The 19,188-nt window shown below is 34.8% G+C and overlaps 1 protein-coding gene across 2 annotated transcripts in view; it reads right to left on the bottom strand.

Annotated features, from left to right (window-relative positions):
• Positions 1-253: 253 nt before the first annotated feature.
• The window catches only part of GALNT3 (polypeptide N-acetylgalactosaminyltransferase 3), a 45,539-nt gene continuing 26,604 nt past the window's right edge, over positions 254-19,188 (bottom strand). For both annotated transcript variants that reach the window (XM_016199029.2, XM_016198953.2), the window contains exons 3-11: positions 18,675-18,847; positions 14,246-14,395; positions 12,336-12,570; positions 11,715-11,832; positions 10,026-10,226; positions 7,922-8,053; positions 7,612-7,713; positions 3,168-3,320; positions 254-2,286 (exon numbers count right to left, since the gene is read on the bottom strand). In XM_016199029.2, the coding sequence (XP_016054515.1) occupies positions 2,164-2,286; positions 3,168-3,320; positions 7,612-7,713; positions 7,922-8,053; positions 10,026-10,226; positions 11,715-11,832; positions 12,336-12,570; positions 14,246-14,395; positions 18,675-18,847 (1,387 nt within the window). In that variant the 3' untranslated portion in view covers positions 254-2,163. The remainder of the gene's footprint in view (positions 2,287-3,167; positions 3,321-7,611; positions 7,714-7,921; positions 8,054-10,025; positions 10,227-11,714; positions 11,833-12,335; positions 12,571-14,245; positions 14,396-18,674; positions 18,848-19,188) is intronic.

Below are 19,188 nucleotides of genomic sequence, written 5' to 3'. Positions count from 1 at the left end.
ATGCTTTACTTACGTTCATTTATAAAAAATCTTTGAGAATTTGTTTTCTTAATTTTGTTTTGTATTATGAGATATAAAAAATTCTAAGAGCAATATTTGCTCCTCAATGTTCATTCTAGAGCAGCGATTTTTCATCTCATGGCACATGTAAACTAATTACTAAAAACCCGCAGCACACCAAAAACTATTTTTTACCAATCTGACCAAAGAAAATAGGTATAATTTTGATTCATTCACACTGGACAGCTATTGCTTTGGCTGTTGTTATTTTTTTATTTGACAATCCATGGAAAAAGGCATCAGTGTCCCTGATTAAATAGTCAGGTACTGAATGTTTAAAAAATTCTTGCAGCACGCTGGTTGCAAATTGCTGCTCTAGAGTAACAAACTGTGAAACAGAAGTTGCACATGTTAGGTGGGTACTAGTGTATATTTCACGATACATATTAGTATGTCATAGTAATAAAGAAATATCTTTACTTATTAAAAAAATAAAATATGAATGAGCTATCATTTGCATCATAAAATATAACATCATGTCACTCATTATACTGTTTCAAAATTATTTGTCTTTCTGTTCCATAAGACCTAAGCTCAAAGGCAATGTAAGCCTTACTCTGCCTATCATAACTTGTCACAAAGTTAGACACACAATAAATGGTACTTGAATTGAAATAAAAATTGGCATTATAATAAATTAAAGAATGCAGGGTTTTTAAAATGCAATTTAAAAGTTTTAAGTAATGAGAAGATGGGACCAATAATTTAAAATTTTCCTTTTGTACAACTGAGGCTCTGCTGGGTTTAAAATATGAAGCCAATCATACTTTACCTCTTAAATAAGAATACAAGAGATCTATATATAAATGGCCAAAAAGAAAAAAGTTTTAAATCTCCTAAATAAGCACCACACTAAAAAAAATGACTCTATCAGACGCTCAAGGAAAGTTATCAGAACTTCATACAAATTTTTCTAACATCTAACATGAGACCTTCTCTATTCCCAATTTTTTATGCCATGAGTATCAAACGTTTGAGTTTTCCTTAAGAAATATCTGATGGCTCTACAATCAGTGCCTAGAAATTCAGGATACAGAACCCATGCTTCTGCACCTATTATCCATTCTATATTTTATCCAAAAGAGAAAAATACTTACATCCAATGTTACAATAGTAAGGATTTGTTTTATTGTGTTTTCCACATAAAGAGAAATAAGGGGTTTTGGTGAAAAAATATTCATGACAAGGACAATCTGTTAATTGAACAGTAACAAATTGAACTAAATCAGTGACAATAAAATTTAGCTTTAAATGAGTCAAGTATTCTGCATTTAAAATTCATTTTCACAAATACTCAAGATTAGTGAATTTTGGTAAGAAAAAAAGACTAGAACAAAGGAAAAAGACATCTTTTCAACAGATAGTAAGTTATGAAGTTTCTTAAAATTGCGTTGGGAAAACACAGTATTGTTACTTAAGAAAAGCCTTTTCAGAAAGACCTAAGTGCTTCAAGTCAAGTGGGCTTCAGACTAGAAAATATTTTAAAATTTACCAAGAAATTAAAGTGTTAAAAATAGTTTTCTGCTTATTCATTGAATTCCATGTTTAAGGAAACATTTGACATATAAGTAAACAAAAGGCAAAAAAAAAAAAAGTTTACTGGCATTTTCATGTAATAAATTCTAGATCTATAAAAATTTCCTGCATTGTATACAAAGGTCAATTTTTGACCTTCGTTGATCCATTTGTATGTAGTTAAAAAAATACAGTATCAAATCTTTCTCCCTTCCCCCAAAAAACCAGAGGAAATATTTTAAGTTGTGAGCGTGTGAATGTCGCTGTGCATATCCTCGAGTGTACAAAACACACAAACATCCCTTCACTGAGGAAATTATCTTCATCATAATGTAAACATCGCTTCCTCTACGTCTGGACATTGCAAAAGAGTCTTTGGTATTATTAATTATTGTGCTTTCAAATGGAAACAAGGGATTTCTGTAGCAATGCTACAGAGGCATTGTAAGATATAAATAAGAAAAATGCACTTGGAATAAGTTACAATTAGCTGCTTTTGCATAATTTTCAAAAACTACAGTGTATGCCTAGTCACAGTTTTATGAGAAAAAATATCTCCTTTTTCAACTCCTTAATTTTAAGGAACACTTAATCATTTTTGCTAAAAATCCATTTTTGGAGTAGATCTGATGGATCACATGACACTAAGCTTGGATGCTCTCCATTTGCTGAAAGGCACATCTTTAAGAATGGATTATATAGAAGTAGGTCCTAGAATAAAAGGAAACACAAGAGACATTAAGTTTCAAGACTCTTAGTTAACTGATGAACACAAAAACTACTTTATGTTCTCTTCGAAGCTAAAGGGATACCTGTACCTGCCCACCAAATACACACCATTCTCAACTTGTTATCTTTCTAAGATCAACTATGTCTGATAAAATCTTGGTTTCTGGGGTAAACAACACCAGTGAAGCCATTACAGAAGGTATTGCAAAAATGAAGAGAGGTACACAGAGCAAGGTCTCGATCAAGTTTTCAAACAAGAAACATTCCATTTATACATATCCATAAGTGACAAGCTCTTTAAAAAATATATGTCATAATAGCCAGTCTTATAATGTTCTTGTATTGCACAAAACAACTTTCAGGTAAGAATTACCAGGTTCCAGCTAAGGCCTAAAATATGTTTTTAAAAACAGAAACAATCTTTTATGTATTCTCTCAGTTCTAGATTCACAAAAAGTACTCAAACAGGGAAGGAAAGAATCAAGCACTTTAGGTAAGAACAAATAATGATTTTCTTTTCTCTCTGCCAAGAAAAAAGGTATACCTATTACAAGACGCATTATAAGAAACTTTAAAAAGACAAATATCGGCAACCATTATTAATAATTCACAGGAGTGTTGATCTGCATAAACCATGCGTTAACTAAGCAACTTTCCAATTATTTTGCTCCTAAGAGCATTTAACTCATAGATATAGTCTCTTTTATCACATGGGTAGACAGACAATAACAAAATTAAGAAAAGCTGAGAAATTCTGATGAATAACATTAATATAATATGTTTTATGTATTTTCCCAGATAAGCAATTAGAGCTATTCAAAACAGGAATTGCATAAAGGGGTGAGTTAACTGCACTGAGGTACCTTTTGAATCTCCCATATCTGTTCTCCAGTGACAACTGTCTTGTGTCCTTTGTAGGTACATTCCTTCAGCTGAACAGGGCCTGAATCAGCGTGGAGACATAATTCCTTCTGGATGTTATGCCGAATTTCTTGTCGAGTAGAGTATTCAAAATACTGTGAAAGAAAAACTGCTGTTACTGACAAAAGCACCCTATATGCTCTGTTGCAAAATAATAGTCCAATAAAAAAAAAAAAATCAGCAACTTACTGAATAATGAAGTCATGTCCACATCAACAAAATAATACAGTAAAATTGATATCAGAAATATAAGCTGAGTTTTTATGCTAGAAGATACTATAACCCTTCTCCAGCCTATTACCAACAGGTGGTTACTTAATTAAGAAGTTATTGTCTTCCTCCCTATATCAGAAATTGGAAGTTATCAAGCAGGATGGAAGCTAGGGCAGGTACTCCATAGAAAAGGGCCTACAGAGCAAGAACAAGCACCTTAACTGCCTTTTCCTCTCTACAAATGATCCTTCTCTCTGAGTCACCTCAATCTCTGGCATTTTTACTTAAACTAGGAACATTTAAAAGGGGCAAATCTCCTTTCCTTGTCTATAAGATGGGTAATATAATAGCTCCTACCCCTTAGGGTTATAAAGAGAAATGGGATAATACATGCAAGCCACAACAATGACTGGCTTATGGTAAGCATTCAATACACTTTAGCTATTGTTACGTACTATATGGATGCTTCTTTCTCCCCCTACGTCTAATTAATTCGTCCCTCCGTCCCACTGCACTTTTCTCTCAGATGTTATCATCTCACCCATCCTGACTTCCATATCCTCACTTCTCTTGTTCAGGCACTCAAAGCCTCTGCTGCAACACCTCCAGTTATGTCGAATTTCTGCTCCTAAACTTCAACTCACTCTGCGGCCTGAGTAAATGGAAACTCACACAGCTTCAATTCACTGTTAGTCTTTTATAATATATATTTGATTTGCTACCTCCCTTGCTAAAGTGAGTCACTGCTGTTGCTAAGATAAAGTCCACACCCCTTAATTGGTACATGAAACTTCCATTTTCAATCTTTTATCAGCCACTGCCCCAATTATATCCTATGCTCCCTTCACACAGTTCTACCAATGCAGAACATGTGGATCCATAACTCTAAGACTTTGCTCTATTGTGCTCTGCCTAGAATATCCTTCTGGATCCTTCCATGCCTAGCTAACTTCTTTTTATTCTTCAAAAGGCCAATTCAAATATTACATTCCATTTTTATGTGTCCATGATATTGTCCTCCTGCACAAAATTACACCCTTTTCAGTGTTCCCGTAGTCTATCAGAGATAACTTTTATTGCACTCTATTGGAATTGTGTGTGTAGCTAGCTGGCTTCCCCACAGACCAAAGTCAGGCAGTGTAACTAGTAATAATATTCATTACAAATCAAAGATTTCATAATGTTGACATACCAAAGATAAAATAACTGAATACAATTGATTTTCAGTAATGAAATAATTCATCTTAGCACGAATATTTATTGAGCCCTTATTATGTTCTAGGCAGAGACTATTCTAAACCCTTTATGTGTATTGCTGCAGACACTCTACAAACATTAGTTGAATTAATCTTGAGTTCCCTTGGTTTTAGTCTCATGCTTAAATTACCTCCTTCCACAAATATAATGTCAGTCATTTTTATAACTGAGTTCTTCAGAAGGAGACATTGAAAGAAAATAGGTTTAGATCAAGAAAACAGCACTCTGGCTATACATCTTTATGAAAAATAAATCTTAGGATTTCAAAGATGGTAAGAAAGGCTGTAGAGTATTTCACTTCACTCATATATATTTTTTTTAATCATTAAAAGGCATGTTATAAGGAATGGATAATAGTTGAAGATACTTAGGCAATAAAGAGTACATAATTAGCTAGCTGAGAATATTGGCTAAACTTGTAACTTAGAACCAGGATGAAATACCCTGGAAAAGAAAGTGGAAGAAGCAAAGCATTGTGTTCAAAAGCCATAATGGCCTAGACTGCACTGCACAGTTTATTTGTCAATTTAGTCACATTATCAAAATATTTTTACTTGGCGTATACAAATACTGTTACAATGAACTTTTATGTTATTAAAATATTATATGGTCAAAACAGTAGGAAAGAGCATGAGGAAATGGTTAGATAATATCTCAGAAATGTTTAGCCCTTGAAACTAAAATCTGCAAAGTAGTTTAAATGGGAGGCTTGATTGAAAATAAATTTAAAGGAAACAAACCAAAATAAAATCGATGGCTAGGTTACGGTGATAGAAACCAGAGTTTTCTTCTTAAACATAAACCAGAAAATATTATCCTCTTGCTCAAAACCCTCAGATGGCTTCTACCACAGTCAGAATTAAGTCCAGTTAAGAAGGCCTGTGAAGCCTGCATGACCAGGACCCTCAATGATGCCTCTGCCCTCATTTTCTACACTTCTCTTTTGGGACCACTCTGCTCCAGTCGCACGGCATTCTGGGTGCTCCATCTACCTGCCACTGGGCCTTTGACCTTGCACTCCCTTTGACAGGATGCTCTTCCCCTGGAAAATGGTTCCTCTCTTAACTCCTTCAGGCCTCCACTCTAGTTCACCTTCTCAAACAGGTCTTCCTGAATCTTGAAAATCACCCCCCAACACACACACACGCATGCTTTTCCCCTTACCCTGCTTTATTTTCCTTCATACACAAAATCACATATTTCTTATTTTCCTTTCCTTCTAGAACACTAGCTCCACCAGATCAGGGACTTTGTCTTTTTCACTATTATAACTGCAAGTTACATTATAGTCTCTAAACAAATATTCATTGGAAGAATATGTGAATTATTTCTCCAGAGACAAACTATAAAAACATCTTTATGGTAATGATGAGAAAAACTGATAAAACAATGTATAAAATATATCTTCAAGTCTTATGATAAAAATAAATGTAATGCTAGAGAAAGCATAAGGGAAATTTATTAAGTGTTTACATTTAGTGATAAGATTTTTACAAATGAGGAAATATTATTCATTGCCCTTAATTTTTACTAGCATAATCCAGTGTTATTGCCAAAAGAATGGAATTATTATACAATTATTTTTCTTCTAATAGACAGAAAAATATGCATATATATGCATACACATATACACATATACGTGTGTTTGTGTGTATCTCCATCCCATTTCAGAATTACATATTAACCATCCAGCCATAAACCCTGTTCACTAGCTATGGCTTCCGGGCAACTGAATCATCTGCTCTCAGTGGATTGATTGGTTCAGATGAGTAACAATTGGAAATAAATTAGATGAGGCTAATGAGTAGGGGAAAACATGGAAGAACACAGACTCTTTCTTCTTAAAACTGACATCTTCTTAAAACTGACATCATCAAGGTCCCATCCTGTTAAAACAGGACATCGTATTTAATACTATGAAAATCCTCCATAAACATCTTCAACTCTACACCAAAATACCTACAATTCCCAGAAAAAAGAAATACCAGCTCCTGTCCTTAGTATCCCTTTCTTCACAGACTTCTTGTTCTATTCTCATTCCCAATAGCCAACTCACTAACTCCTATGTATCTTTCAAAACATGTTTCCAAATGTCATCTTTCCCCAAAAAATGTACAGACACCTAGTCATACAGATGCCCTTCTCCACACCCCCCGAGCACTCTGAACACTTTAGCCCAGACCTCGTCATCCTGACTGCAACCGCTGGTTTTGAAATATAGATTTCCTGAAGGAGGGGTCACTTCATGAATTTGTTAGATTAATAAATGGAAGAAAGAGTCTAATCATTCCAGGAGTTCATTTGTAAAAGGCAAGGAAAGAAAGGTAAAAACTGGAAATTATATTTTAGTATGTTCTCTACCCATAGTAGGCCAAATCGTGACATTTGACCTGAGCCTAAATTGGTAAAAACAGTCAAAAAGTGGTAACACGCAGAGATGTCATCAATCAAAAAGAATCAAGAACATATCTTTTTTTTTTAGAACTTTCATTATGGCCCACCAAAATAACTTAAAATGCTGCTCTTTGGGGATTAACATGATGCAGTTCACTATTGAATCCAGTTAAATATAGCCTTTATGTACAATTTTGCAAAATCACCATGCCAATCGTCACACAGTATCAAAATTCCACATAAAAGATCTCATTCTTTATTTCAAAAGGCATTATTCCATTATTTTCTCATTTGCCTTTCTACTGAATAGGTAAGCAACTTCTAATTATTTTCAGAGCCAGAGTGAAAATCAAAATAAAGCACTATACAACTTCAATATAAATTGCCAAACTTAATCTAAAAACATTTCACACACCAGTTACATAAATAAAAAAATGATTTAGGACTTCTGAAAAATATGCAACAACTTCCTTGTGTTTGTAAGGACTAATGAGAAAGGAGGATTTGTAATGCAGGACTCACCTGGTTTCCCCCAAGTCCATGACACGTATACAAAATTAATGGCTTGCCTCCTTGGTTATTTTCTCCAACATCCAGACATAAAGGCCGACCAACACTTTTAATCTAAAGGAAAATTTTCGAGTTATAAATTTCTTTTAACTCCATGTGGTTTCTATATTTCTTCAATTGATTTCAAGAAGTAGTGTAAACAATAATAGTGTAAAAATCTCAAAAGCAAACAACTAGAAAGTATTTCAGCAATTTCCCCTGAACCACATAAATGTTGGTGGCAAGGAGTATACCAAGTAAAAAGGAACAGGAAAATACTCACATATCCAGATATAACAGGATTAAGGTCTGGCACATATACTTCTGGATAAATATTGTGCAGATACCATGTAAAATTTTTACATTGAAGACGGTGCTTTATTTCCAATCTTTTTGAAAGATCGCCAAATGATTTCTGGAGAAAATTGACAAGTGAAGGGAAGGCTTAACCAAATCAGCACTGGTAAAGAGCTTCAAATGCTACTATTAGTATTTATCTTTAGGTCTTAGAAAAATTTCTGGGCTAAATGCAAGATGACATTTAACTGTTACTCACCATTCATTCAGGCAAGTATGCCGGCCTGCTTATTTCTGGCTTCAAAGAGAATCAGGTACAACCACAGTGCTGACAAAGTTCTGTTTTATTCTTCCTATGACCACAACCTCCCCCATGGGACAAAGATCTCTAGCAAAATGCTATGAGCAAAGAAATGGTAGTGGGAGCATTCAAAACTGACCCCAAAAATGATCTGTAAAGTGAGGTGTGAGAAAGCAGGTACAGAGAAAGTGCCCCCACGTTACATAATTTATACCTTTCCTCCAGTCAAGGTCACAAAAAACAACATAGTTGGTAATAATTTTTTCTAACTTTATGGGTGTAGCTTATTCCTAACAAAATCCCTAGTAATATCCTAGCAATAACAACGTATTGGTAGAAAAAGGCAAGTTTTTAATCAACTGCATTTTATTTTCCTTTATGTTAAGGGACTAAGCAAACAACTTTTTTTTAAAAAGCACTATTAAACTGTAAAGGAATTTAGTCTGTAGGAAAAATTTTAAAGAAAATTATATTTGGTACCTAAATATATGAAAAGGTAAGTTCTCGAGCTTTTCAGTTCAACTACAGAAAATATTTTCCCTGCCAACTTCAAAGTCTTGAACCCAGGTGTTTTAGCAAAAAGTGTAAAGCTTTATAAAGGACTTTTTGCTAGCTAACGCATTTTACAATGTAGATCTGTTTGCCCTGTGATAAAAACAGGGGTTTGCTTGCTGACTCTCCTCTTTGTGGATGACAAGAGAGCATAAGCCGTATGTAGCACCTACTTGCATCTTAGCCAAGCACCCTTGTACTGTATACAGTCTGCCCAATTTGTCTTGGTGGCCTTGGGTAAAAAGACAGCAATCTAACCCAGCAGTGCTCTGACTTTGCATCCTTCTGACACGTTACATGGAGACACTGGAGGCCAAAAAAAAGTTGAAAAAAGAGGTAACTAGATCTTATGATAGTCAATATGTTGATGCCCTTTAAACCCAATATACTACCCCCTCCCCACAAATCGGCACTGTTTCTTCTGGAGGGTTAGGTGCCATTCACTAAAGCATGTTCTTAAATGGTCAGGTTCATTTACCACATCCAATATGAAAACGATTGGAACTCAGTTCTCATGTATTAGGCACCATGATTCTGCAGAGCTTTTATCTATGGCAGGTCAATAACAACAGAACCACCACACATTTGTTAGCACATATTTCCTTATTTCACGGCCACTCTGGGAGATAAGCAAGTATTTCCTCTCTTAAGAAGGGGAAGGACAGAGAAGAGAATTACTACACCCCACATCCAGCCAAACTCTCAACCGCCTTATGAAGGAAGTGCCGTCCCTAATGAACAGTCTCAAAGGGGCTTTGCCAAGGTGGCCCCTCCAGTGTGTAGTGGAACCAGAACTTGAAAAAAAAAAAAAAGCCTTGATATTCCTGGTTTATTCTCCAGCCACATTCTGGCACGTCTCTATCTCTAGTTCCAAAAGTCACTTAGCACACCTTGATTTAAATGTTAATCATATCACCTAAGACCAGTTAAAAACAGTTCCACTTAACCTTATTTTCTTTGAGAAAAATATTGAACCAAGGCAGTTACAAAACTAAATGGCTTCCAACATTAAAAAGAATACCATCAAGGAGAATGCTTAAATCTTTAAAAAGCAGTTTACTGAATTTTACTTTAAAAAGATTAAACTGGCATCGTATATATTTTAAGAGTTAAAAAAGCAAGCTTCAAAAACAGCTTTTTAAAATATTTCCTACTTGAGTTGACTCAAATAAGTAAAAGAACATGAGAACTTGGGAGTGGATTTTTATTGTAATTTAATTACTTAGCTCTAACTTACTTCTTTGACGATTTTTGCTGCATCTGTGTTTCTCCTATAAAATATTTCCTTGTAGTCATCCATCCAGACTTCTGCAAGGCGAACTTGGTTGCGAGCAATCACCTGAGTGCCTTTTGGAAAGCTATGAGGGCTTTTGCTGCGAAAAACATGTCCAACAACAGAGCAAGGCATAATCTCCAACTGCCCACCACATTGCCATACCTGATAATTAATGATATTTGTTTAAATTTACAGTATTTTAGGAAAATCAAAGTGTTGCTTTTAAGTTCACCTTTAAGATAGTAATAAAAGCAAAATATAGAAAAGAGGTTTAGCACAACTTCACAGATACTCTCTGCCCCTGTCCTCTCAGCTTAAGTTCTTACATATAAAGAACAATTTTATTAAATGGTACACTAAAGTCAATAAAAGCATATTTTCAGAAATTTAACAAAATAATGATCTTAGAAATTCATAAAAATGAATCCTCAAACTTCTTTTTTGCAAACAATTATGCAAGCTCTCTAAAATACACAGAAGACCAAAGGCTCTTCTGCATTTCACTCTGTCTTCTTATATAACTTATATGGTTACTTCTCCTGAATAGTCTCTCTTCTATGGCATGAACTAGCAGTCTCGGATAAATGAACCCACACTGTATAATTCCCTGCATATTCAATTTTTAGTGAAGACAACAATTCCGGATAGTCATTTTTACCAGAGTAAAATCTACTAAACTTATAAAGTAATTGGTCATTATAAAAAACTCATACTTATTTAGAGGTAGTAAAAACAACTTCCTTGCATTAATTCTAAATAAAATGGCAAATCATTATATCACTATCTTGACAATCAGTTCTGCAATAATTAATCACTAAGCAAAAAATCTAAAATAAAGTTTAATAGTATGTGCTAGTATTAGGGCAAGTGATCAAATTCTCTTTTATTTTTTTTCCCTCTTTAAAACAAGTGAGAAAACTCAGAGATATGTTCAATTCCACAAACTGTGCTTGAGATCTAACATGTGTTTGGGGTTGGGAATACTGAAATGAACAAAACAAGACCCCTGCCCTTAAGCAGTTCAAACTTGGCTAAGATCGTCACTGCCATTATGTGATGGAGTCAGAGCCAAAACTTAAATCTTCTAACTCCTAGTTCAGTTATTTTTCCACTATATTCCAGCCTAGGGGATAAAAATGAATGACAAAGTCATTGCAGAAAATGAATTCATGAAATCAAATAGGTACATGTGGAGACCATTCAAAGCCTTTGTTTCTCATATTAACTTTTCATATGTATGGGAGCAGGGGGAACCTCATTTAATCCAAAGAGTTAAGTTCAATGTCCTTTAAAATTATACATAAATGTTTTTCCATTCTGACTCCCTTGATAATCAACTTATTTCCTGAAGCACTAGATTTAATTATATTTATCTTGGCTGGAATTCAGTAGCTACAAGTGCATTAATTGGTGTTATTGCCTGGACACAGGCATTTAACTGATTCCTCTTGTTACATTGGCAGCAACGAATAAATACATTAAGTTACATTTTAAAGGGAAATATCCCATTCTAAAATTTCTAGCAATTAAATTTTAGAAAGCACAAAAAGTAAAGACTGCACACATCCATGGTAATCTATATCACCCCATTAGAACTAAATATATATTTCATTGTTTTATATGTATGCTATGTTTATAAACTTAACTTACTCTGAAAGACATTTCTATGTTTTCACCTCCCCAGATTTCCATTTCTTCATCATAAGTTCCAATATATTCAAAGTATTCTTTTGATATGGAAAAAAGACCTCCTGCAAAAGTGGGTGTTCTGAAAAATAATCCATTGTCAAACTTTATTATATATAATAAAACCCAAGTAAGAAAAAAGAACATATTTAAAGAACTGAATCAAATTTGCAAGCATATTAAAGAGAGATTTTGAATTTCAAAGCCCTTACATAGATTAGTAAAAACTAAAAATTCTACCTTCAAAGTCAAGTTGGGGAGGGGGTACTTTAAGTAACCTTCCTCAACAGAATAAAATTATTAAGTATCTTCTAACCGAGCTTAAAGATTCTTAAGTAATAATTATGAAGAAGGCGTAATAGCTCACTTAATTCTAGCTCTTACTTAGTAGCATCATGTGTAAGTACATAAATAAATGAATTCTCTATTCGCTACATCTGGTATGTGTGTATTCTTTATTTTGTTAGGGTGAATTACCTTGGAGGCAATTACTGTAAAAAGCAAGGCCTGTATACATCTTCAAATAATTGAAATATATCTCTATATATACATATACATATATGACTTTGTGAGCAATCATCTTACTTAATTGGGTAGGTTTCATCTTTCCTTCTTTGCTTCTCATGATCAGGGAGTGCTTCCCAGCCGAACGAAAGGCTCCAGTCAAAATTTCCGCGGTTATGGTTACCTCCGTAAGGAGAAGGTTTGTTGAATTCAAACGTGTTCATATCTATGGATGCGATGTCTGGACTCACAACAGCAGTGTAGTTCTCAGCTATTCTGGCCAACAAAGGTTCTAACCAACCATAAAAACACTCACCTGGAAGGAACACGATTTTAATTAATTCAATGAAAACAGAACTTTTTCTTTTGTTTTGGGGAAGTGGGTTTACAGAGAAATGAGGACAACGTCATTTGTGTTTTGAACATTTACACAGGGGGCATTTCTCAAGGTCTCTTGTGAAAAAGAGATTAGGGTGGGATTTAAAAAGTGAAGCAAGATTCAGCATTGTTAGGGAAACTTTCCTACAGGCGATGGTCTGTTTTTCACCTTAGAAAGGGAGCAAAATGATACTGGTGTACTTAAGTTCCAGATGAGGTCTTTCTCTTTCTAATGGGCCATGAACCTAAGATAACTTTTTGCTGATTCATACCACCTAGCCCCAGATGGCTTCTGATTTACTTAAACTTGTCTCCCTGAGTAAAACACAGTCATCAAAACTTTCATTTCTCTGACTGGATCTTAGGAGAAAGTAAGTCAAGAAGTCAGAATAGTCTCCTTTTAGCAGTTGGAGAAGACAGAACATTCAAACCTCTCCCAGCCTTAATGGAAGGCGGGGCAAAGGAATGCTCTGAAAGTTGGGGGCCCCAGTCACAGGCCAGGCTGTCTCACAAAACACACAGAGTTCAGGAGATGCCAGCCTGTGCAGTCCTCCTCGGGGCTCCCATCCAGGGCAGTTCCGCAGTCATGGTCCAGGAGGAACACCAAACACATTCGCCTGGAGGTGAAGAATGCCCAGTCTGACATTATAGTAATTTTGGACCAAGAGAGGGAAGATTGGAGAATGGACCCTTTCCTTTTAAAATCACCTCTCTTAGATTACCTTAGATCTCTCTTCATTGTTTAAGTAGCTGGTGTTGAGAGAATACAGGATGTGTTAGTTCTAAAGAGACTCCAGCAAATCCACAAGAACGTCTGTGAAAATTAGTGTAAACTTGATACCATTTGCTGGGTCAAACACAACCAAGGGCTGGCAAATTCAAAACTACACACTCATACAAAAAGTAACACCCACTAAACTTAGAGCTGAAGGGAGGAAGGGACATTTTAGTAATACCTAATGTGTATATTAAATATCGACTCTAAAAATACCTTTCAAATACTTTATTTAAAATCATTGACACTGAAAACAACAATAACAACATTAAAAGACATAGGAAAAAGACCCAGCAGCAACAAAACCTGACAACGTTCATGGGAGAGATACCAGAAGTTGGGAGGGGGAACCCCTAACTCGGCACAAGAAGGAGTGTGTGAATCTTTGGGGGGGAAAAAACAAAACTGAAACACACAACCTAAAAGTGCTAGTACAGGGACAAAGTTTAATGAGAGGGTTGACTACATTTAAGCAAATAAAACATTCACTCATTTTAAATTGTAGGAATCAAGAATAATAAGAAAACACACACCACACTTTTTTGTTTTTTTGTAACAGAAAAAAATCCCAAGCAAGGATAACTTGCTGGGGAAGCTGGTCAATGGAAGGCATTCAAGTTGAGGAGCCTTAATCGCCAAGGTAAGAAATCTGCGTAAGTGAAAGGAAGTTCCCATGCAGAGCTGTAATCGGCTTGGGCTGTCATTGCTATAATCACCAGTTGAAAATGATGTTAAAGAAAACGCAATTAGGTGTTTAAAGAAAAGGCTTCCTTACCTTTTAAATTAGGGGTTAGGGGAAGGAAAAATGTTACAACTATGTCTACACATATATACTTACAGTGAGCATCTAAAAATGTGAGCGTTTCAGCTGTTGCTACCGTTGCTCCTAGCAACCGCGCAGTGATCAGGCCTTTTCTCTCTCTTTGTCTGACTATTTTTACTATAGAAAATTGTTTTACGTATTCCTCTAGTTTGTCATGTAAGTGCTCTGTAAGAAAAACAGATCAGGATTAACTCTTCTTAAGTTTATTTTCACACATGACATATGAAAGCTAATAAGGAAACCGCAGGGCAATCAGACCTCCACATTCATAACCTTAACAGTTACACACACATTCTTCCGTTAAGATGAAAATTATATCTTTAACTCTTAATTGAAAAAAAAAAAAAAAAAAGCTATATATGCAAATCTTAACTTCTGAACTACTGTAACATATAACATTTTAACACATATTCTGTATATGCCGTATCAATACTTTGGGGCAAAATGAGAGACTTCAAATGGAGAGGACCCCAGGAGTTAGGAAAACTCATTTAGAGGTCTGAGAAAGTTAACTAAGGGAGTAAAGAAACTAAGTTTGGCCAAAAAGATATTGGACACTTTTAAAAATTATTATTAAATTTGGAAATTTGAGGAAAAATGCCAAGTATCAAAAGGATTCTCTGATACTGAGGCAGTGACCAAAATGATTTAAGACCAAAATGTTGGGCAAAAGCGAGGAAGGAAGTCCAGAACGACAGCAGTTTGGGAATATTTCTACAGTCAGCAGAACATTTTCTAAAGCTTTTGAGTCTCCTGACACAGAATTTTTTCCAGTAAAAATACGAAAGAATAAGGGAGCATGTGAATCAGGAATGAAACTAAAAACAGGCAAAATTTTAGTAATAGATGCATAATTTAAGATATTCAGTATTCCAATGTGGATGAGAATGAGACACGTTATAAGCAGGAGTCAAGACAGTAGGTAGAAGAAAACACATTCATCAGGTCAGTCGTTGTTCATATTTTTAAACAATTTCTTAAGCCCGCTTTCCAAAATTTTGATTTCTTGTTGAGTATATGATGCAATTCTTCCAGTGGGCTTCTTGGGCCCCTAGGGTAACCTCAAAAATATTAGGGAATATTGAGAATGTAAATAATGTCCTATGGTAGATGTTTGCTTCTGTCAGATTTCAGAAATAAATGTAGATGGCTTCATCTGTGATTATGTATGTCTTTTCTGTTCTCCAGTGGTGCAGATAAGAGCTACTTATTTAAAACTTAAACATTCATAAAGGAAATGAGAGTCTAGGAACAATTTTAGTGGAATACAAATCTAAACATTATTGTCTCAGAGTAATAGATTAACTTTTTAAACACCTTCTAAGTACCTCAGAGTGAATTTTCTGGAAGACAAGCAGGACTGTAATCTGTCTTAAAAATATAATTATGGATATTTCTGCTTTAATCATAGACTTGTAAAATAGAAACATAAAATAAAAACATTTCAAAGGTATTAATGTGGATTTTTAAAAATCAGAGTCACTACAGATTTCATAAAATAAAAAAGTCCCAAAAATTGTTTGAATTTAAAAATGTTTTTATTTACCTATACTTTCCAAACTTCCTATAAGTTCTTATCTGCCCCCTAAATTTAGCCCCCATCTACAGCCCAATTTTTGTGAGGTTAAGAGCACAAAGATATGAAGTCAGACCTCCTGGGTTCAATTTATAGCACCACTACTTTTAGCTGTGTGACTAAGGTCAAGTTATTTCACCGTTTTGTTACTCAGTTTCTTTACCTATAAGATGGGGATGATAGGATTTACCCTCACAGATTGTTGGGAGGGTAAAATGAGAGGTTATTATACAACTAATGCACTTAAGACAGGGTCTACACCTGGCCTGTGCTCTGTAACTGCTGGTTATCTTTTGTTTTGCTATCGTTGGTATTTAACTACGTCTGAACTGTTACTTAATTATCCACATATTTATGCTGCTTTTCCCTAAGCCAGTTGAAATCAGGGACTGTGGTTTCTACTTCATAAGCTACTTAAAGCAAGTAGGGACACATTTCCCACAGCGGATATTATTCACTAGACAGCTATTTGATTCAGTTATACACATTACGCTAGTATGCAAAGGTAGCCCTCACCAAGAAAACTGTTCCAAATCTATTGTTAATTGCTATAAAGAATCATAAAAATATTCAGATTTTTTTGAGCAAGCAGTCCTACTTCTAACTTATCCAAAGATATAATACAAAAGAAGAAAAATAACAGAAGCATAAGGATATTCATTGCAGTGTAATGTAGAGTAACAATGTAAGGTGAATAAAGGTGAATGGTTACATAAAACGCATCTAGTCCACAACTGTCATTAAAATAAAGTTTTGGCCTGGCCAGGCGTGGCTCAGCGGTTGAGTGTCAACCTAGGATCCAGGCAATCGGGGTTCGATTCCCGGTCAGGGCACATGCCCCGGTTGCGGGCTCGATCAATGACTCTCTCATCATTGATGTTTCTATCTCTCTCCCTCTCCTTTCCTCTCTCTGAAATCAATAAAGATATATTTTAAAAAGATAAAATAAAGTTTTGAAGGTAAAATAAATGAGCTAATAACAATGTTCTGTGACATGCCAGATTTCAAAACTGGATTTCTGACATGGGTCTAATTAGATAAACATTCTGTACTTACTTAGACAGTGATTTTAAAAGGAAAAGTTTAAAATGATTGAAACAGAAGGATTGTGAAGGAATGTCACTTTTCATTTTGGCTTTCTTTAACTCTCTTCCTTTTCTGGTGCAATTAAAGAATAACGTTTCCTTCAACTGAAGGTTTAGAAGTAGACTTGCTGTGTTCTTGTTGTCTCACTACTTGAAAAGTCAAGCAAAATAAAATCATCTGAGAATGACCTTAGAGAAACCAAAGAGGGAAAGATCTCCAAGATAAAGTGGTTGTGGTTTTTTTAAAGGTAAAATATATGAGAGGTATGCAGAAGTTAATCAGATGGCACTTTACACGCTATGGGCTGCGGTCCAAACAGAAAGAAGAAGAAAAAGTTCAGAATAGATGAGGCAGTAAGTAAAGTAGTTGGTTTCAACTGAGTGGTAAATTAGCCCAGGTGAGAGGGTTCAAGACTCCACTCAGAGATCTGCATAAAGTGTGTGACTGTATGTAGGGGACTTGAAGTATAAACCTTTCCCACTTGGTAAACACGTCTCACATCCAAGTCAAAAACGTCCTGGTGATAAGCAATCTTATTCCACCTAGATGTTAATGTAACTTGAGAACATAACCTCAATTCACTGAGATTTTATTTTGAAACCGTAGGAGTGTTTAGAATTATATATAGCAATAATTAAATAATTGTATATTAAAAATAAACAGATTAATAATGTTATGCTTTATTCACTTATTACCATTTCTGAGGTCTCAACACATCTTGCAATTGATGACGTGTCACTTAATCCACAATACCTTTTTTTTTTTTCTCATGGTACATAGAGTAATGGTTTATCTTATCACAGATGTTGCTTTGAATTTGTGAAAGAATATCTACCCCATTTTACAGATGAGTAAGCAGCTAATTAGTCTTGGAGCTGAAATCTGTCCTCAAGGAATCTGGCTCCAAACTATGGCTCATTCAGGAATACATTTTGTAATCACTGAAACAATCTATATCTGTTTGGTATTTAAAATGCTTGTAATGTTTGAAAATTTAGCACATTAGAGTATTTGTCAAATTAGCGTTGATTCCAATTTAAAATGTGTAATTTAGTAAGTGCTTCTTGACTTGTAATTTTAAGTAGCTATGTATTAAAGAAATTGGCTAACTGCAAACAATATTGGAAAATTTAAGAGCCAAAATAAAACAGGATGTGGTGATTCAGTGATTTTTAACTAGTTATTAATTACATATTTTTATATTAACTCATCTAATTTTCAAAACAACCCTAAGAATTATGTACTATTTATGTATTTCCTCAATTCTAAACTGCACAATTGAATACTTCTTATAATCAATGGCATCTAAGTTTAATTGGCTGTGAGGGGGTATACTAGAGGTATATAAACTAATTATGTACCGTACAATAAATTTGATGAAATATAGCATTTTTTTCCATTTTACAGATAGTGAAACTGAGGCATAGGGAGGTTAAATAACTTACCCAAGTTACATAGCTGGTTAGGACGAGAACTGGGATTCACAACAAGGCAACCTGACTCCAGGCTCAAATCTGTGTGCTTAACAACTATGCCTTACAGTAAAAGTGTTACATTGGGACTACAAAGTTATGAATAATGGTGTTTTATACATTCCTGAGCTGTAAAATATTTAAATATGAAGACCCTTGGATTCTACTTTCACCCACTATATATACCATCCAAGCTATTCTATTCAAGCTCTCAAATGGCATACAGAGAGTACAATATAACTCAGTAGACTTTGGAAAACACCACATGGATTTACTTGGGAAACAATCTAATTTGCAAGTGCTTTCTTACCATCTACACTAGCATCATCCACCAAAATGATTTCCTTCAGCAGTATGGCAGGTGTAGAATAGAGCACACTGTGGACAGTTCTAAGTAGCGTGGACCACGCTTCATTATGAAAAACTATTATGACACTGGTGGTAGGCAGGGGAGGACAGCGCTTAAATTTTTGTTCAATACATCTAGAAAAAGTCAAAGTAGAAGAAAAATTATGAATTTTATTACTTTATTTCACAGCTATACTATTACCAAAATTATTTAACTTTTATCATTATAGAAATGATAGTGAATAGTTTTGTTGTGTTTTGTTTTGTTGTTTTTTACTATGTAAGATGATCTTAATGCTACGTAAACATAAGTAGATCAAAACAAAATTTTTCACAAGCAGACCACTCACCCAGAGATCACGTCCACTGATAAGGCTTACGTGTCAAGGATGAGAACATGCGACTGTAAACTTTCTCAACAATATAATTTTAAATACAAATAACATTTTAAATAAGGAAAATAACCTACAAGTGAG

The sequence above is a fragment of the Miniopterus natalensis genome, chromosome 8, assembly GCF_054644295.1.
Source record: "Miniopterus natalensis isolate mMinNat1 chromosome 8, mMinNat1.hap1, whole genome shotgun sequence".
NCBI classification, from domain to species: Eukaryota; Metazoa; Chordata; class Mammalia; order Chiroptera; family Miniopteridae; genus Miniopterus; species Miniopterus natalensis.
Note: the sequence above shows the minus strand (reverse complement) of the source record. Positions and strands in the feature narration are given on the sequence as shown.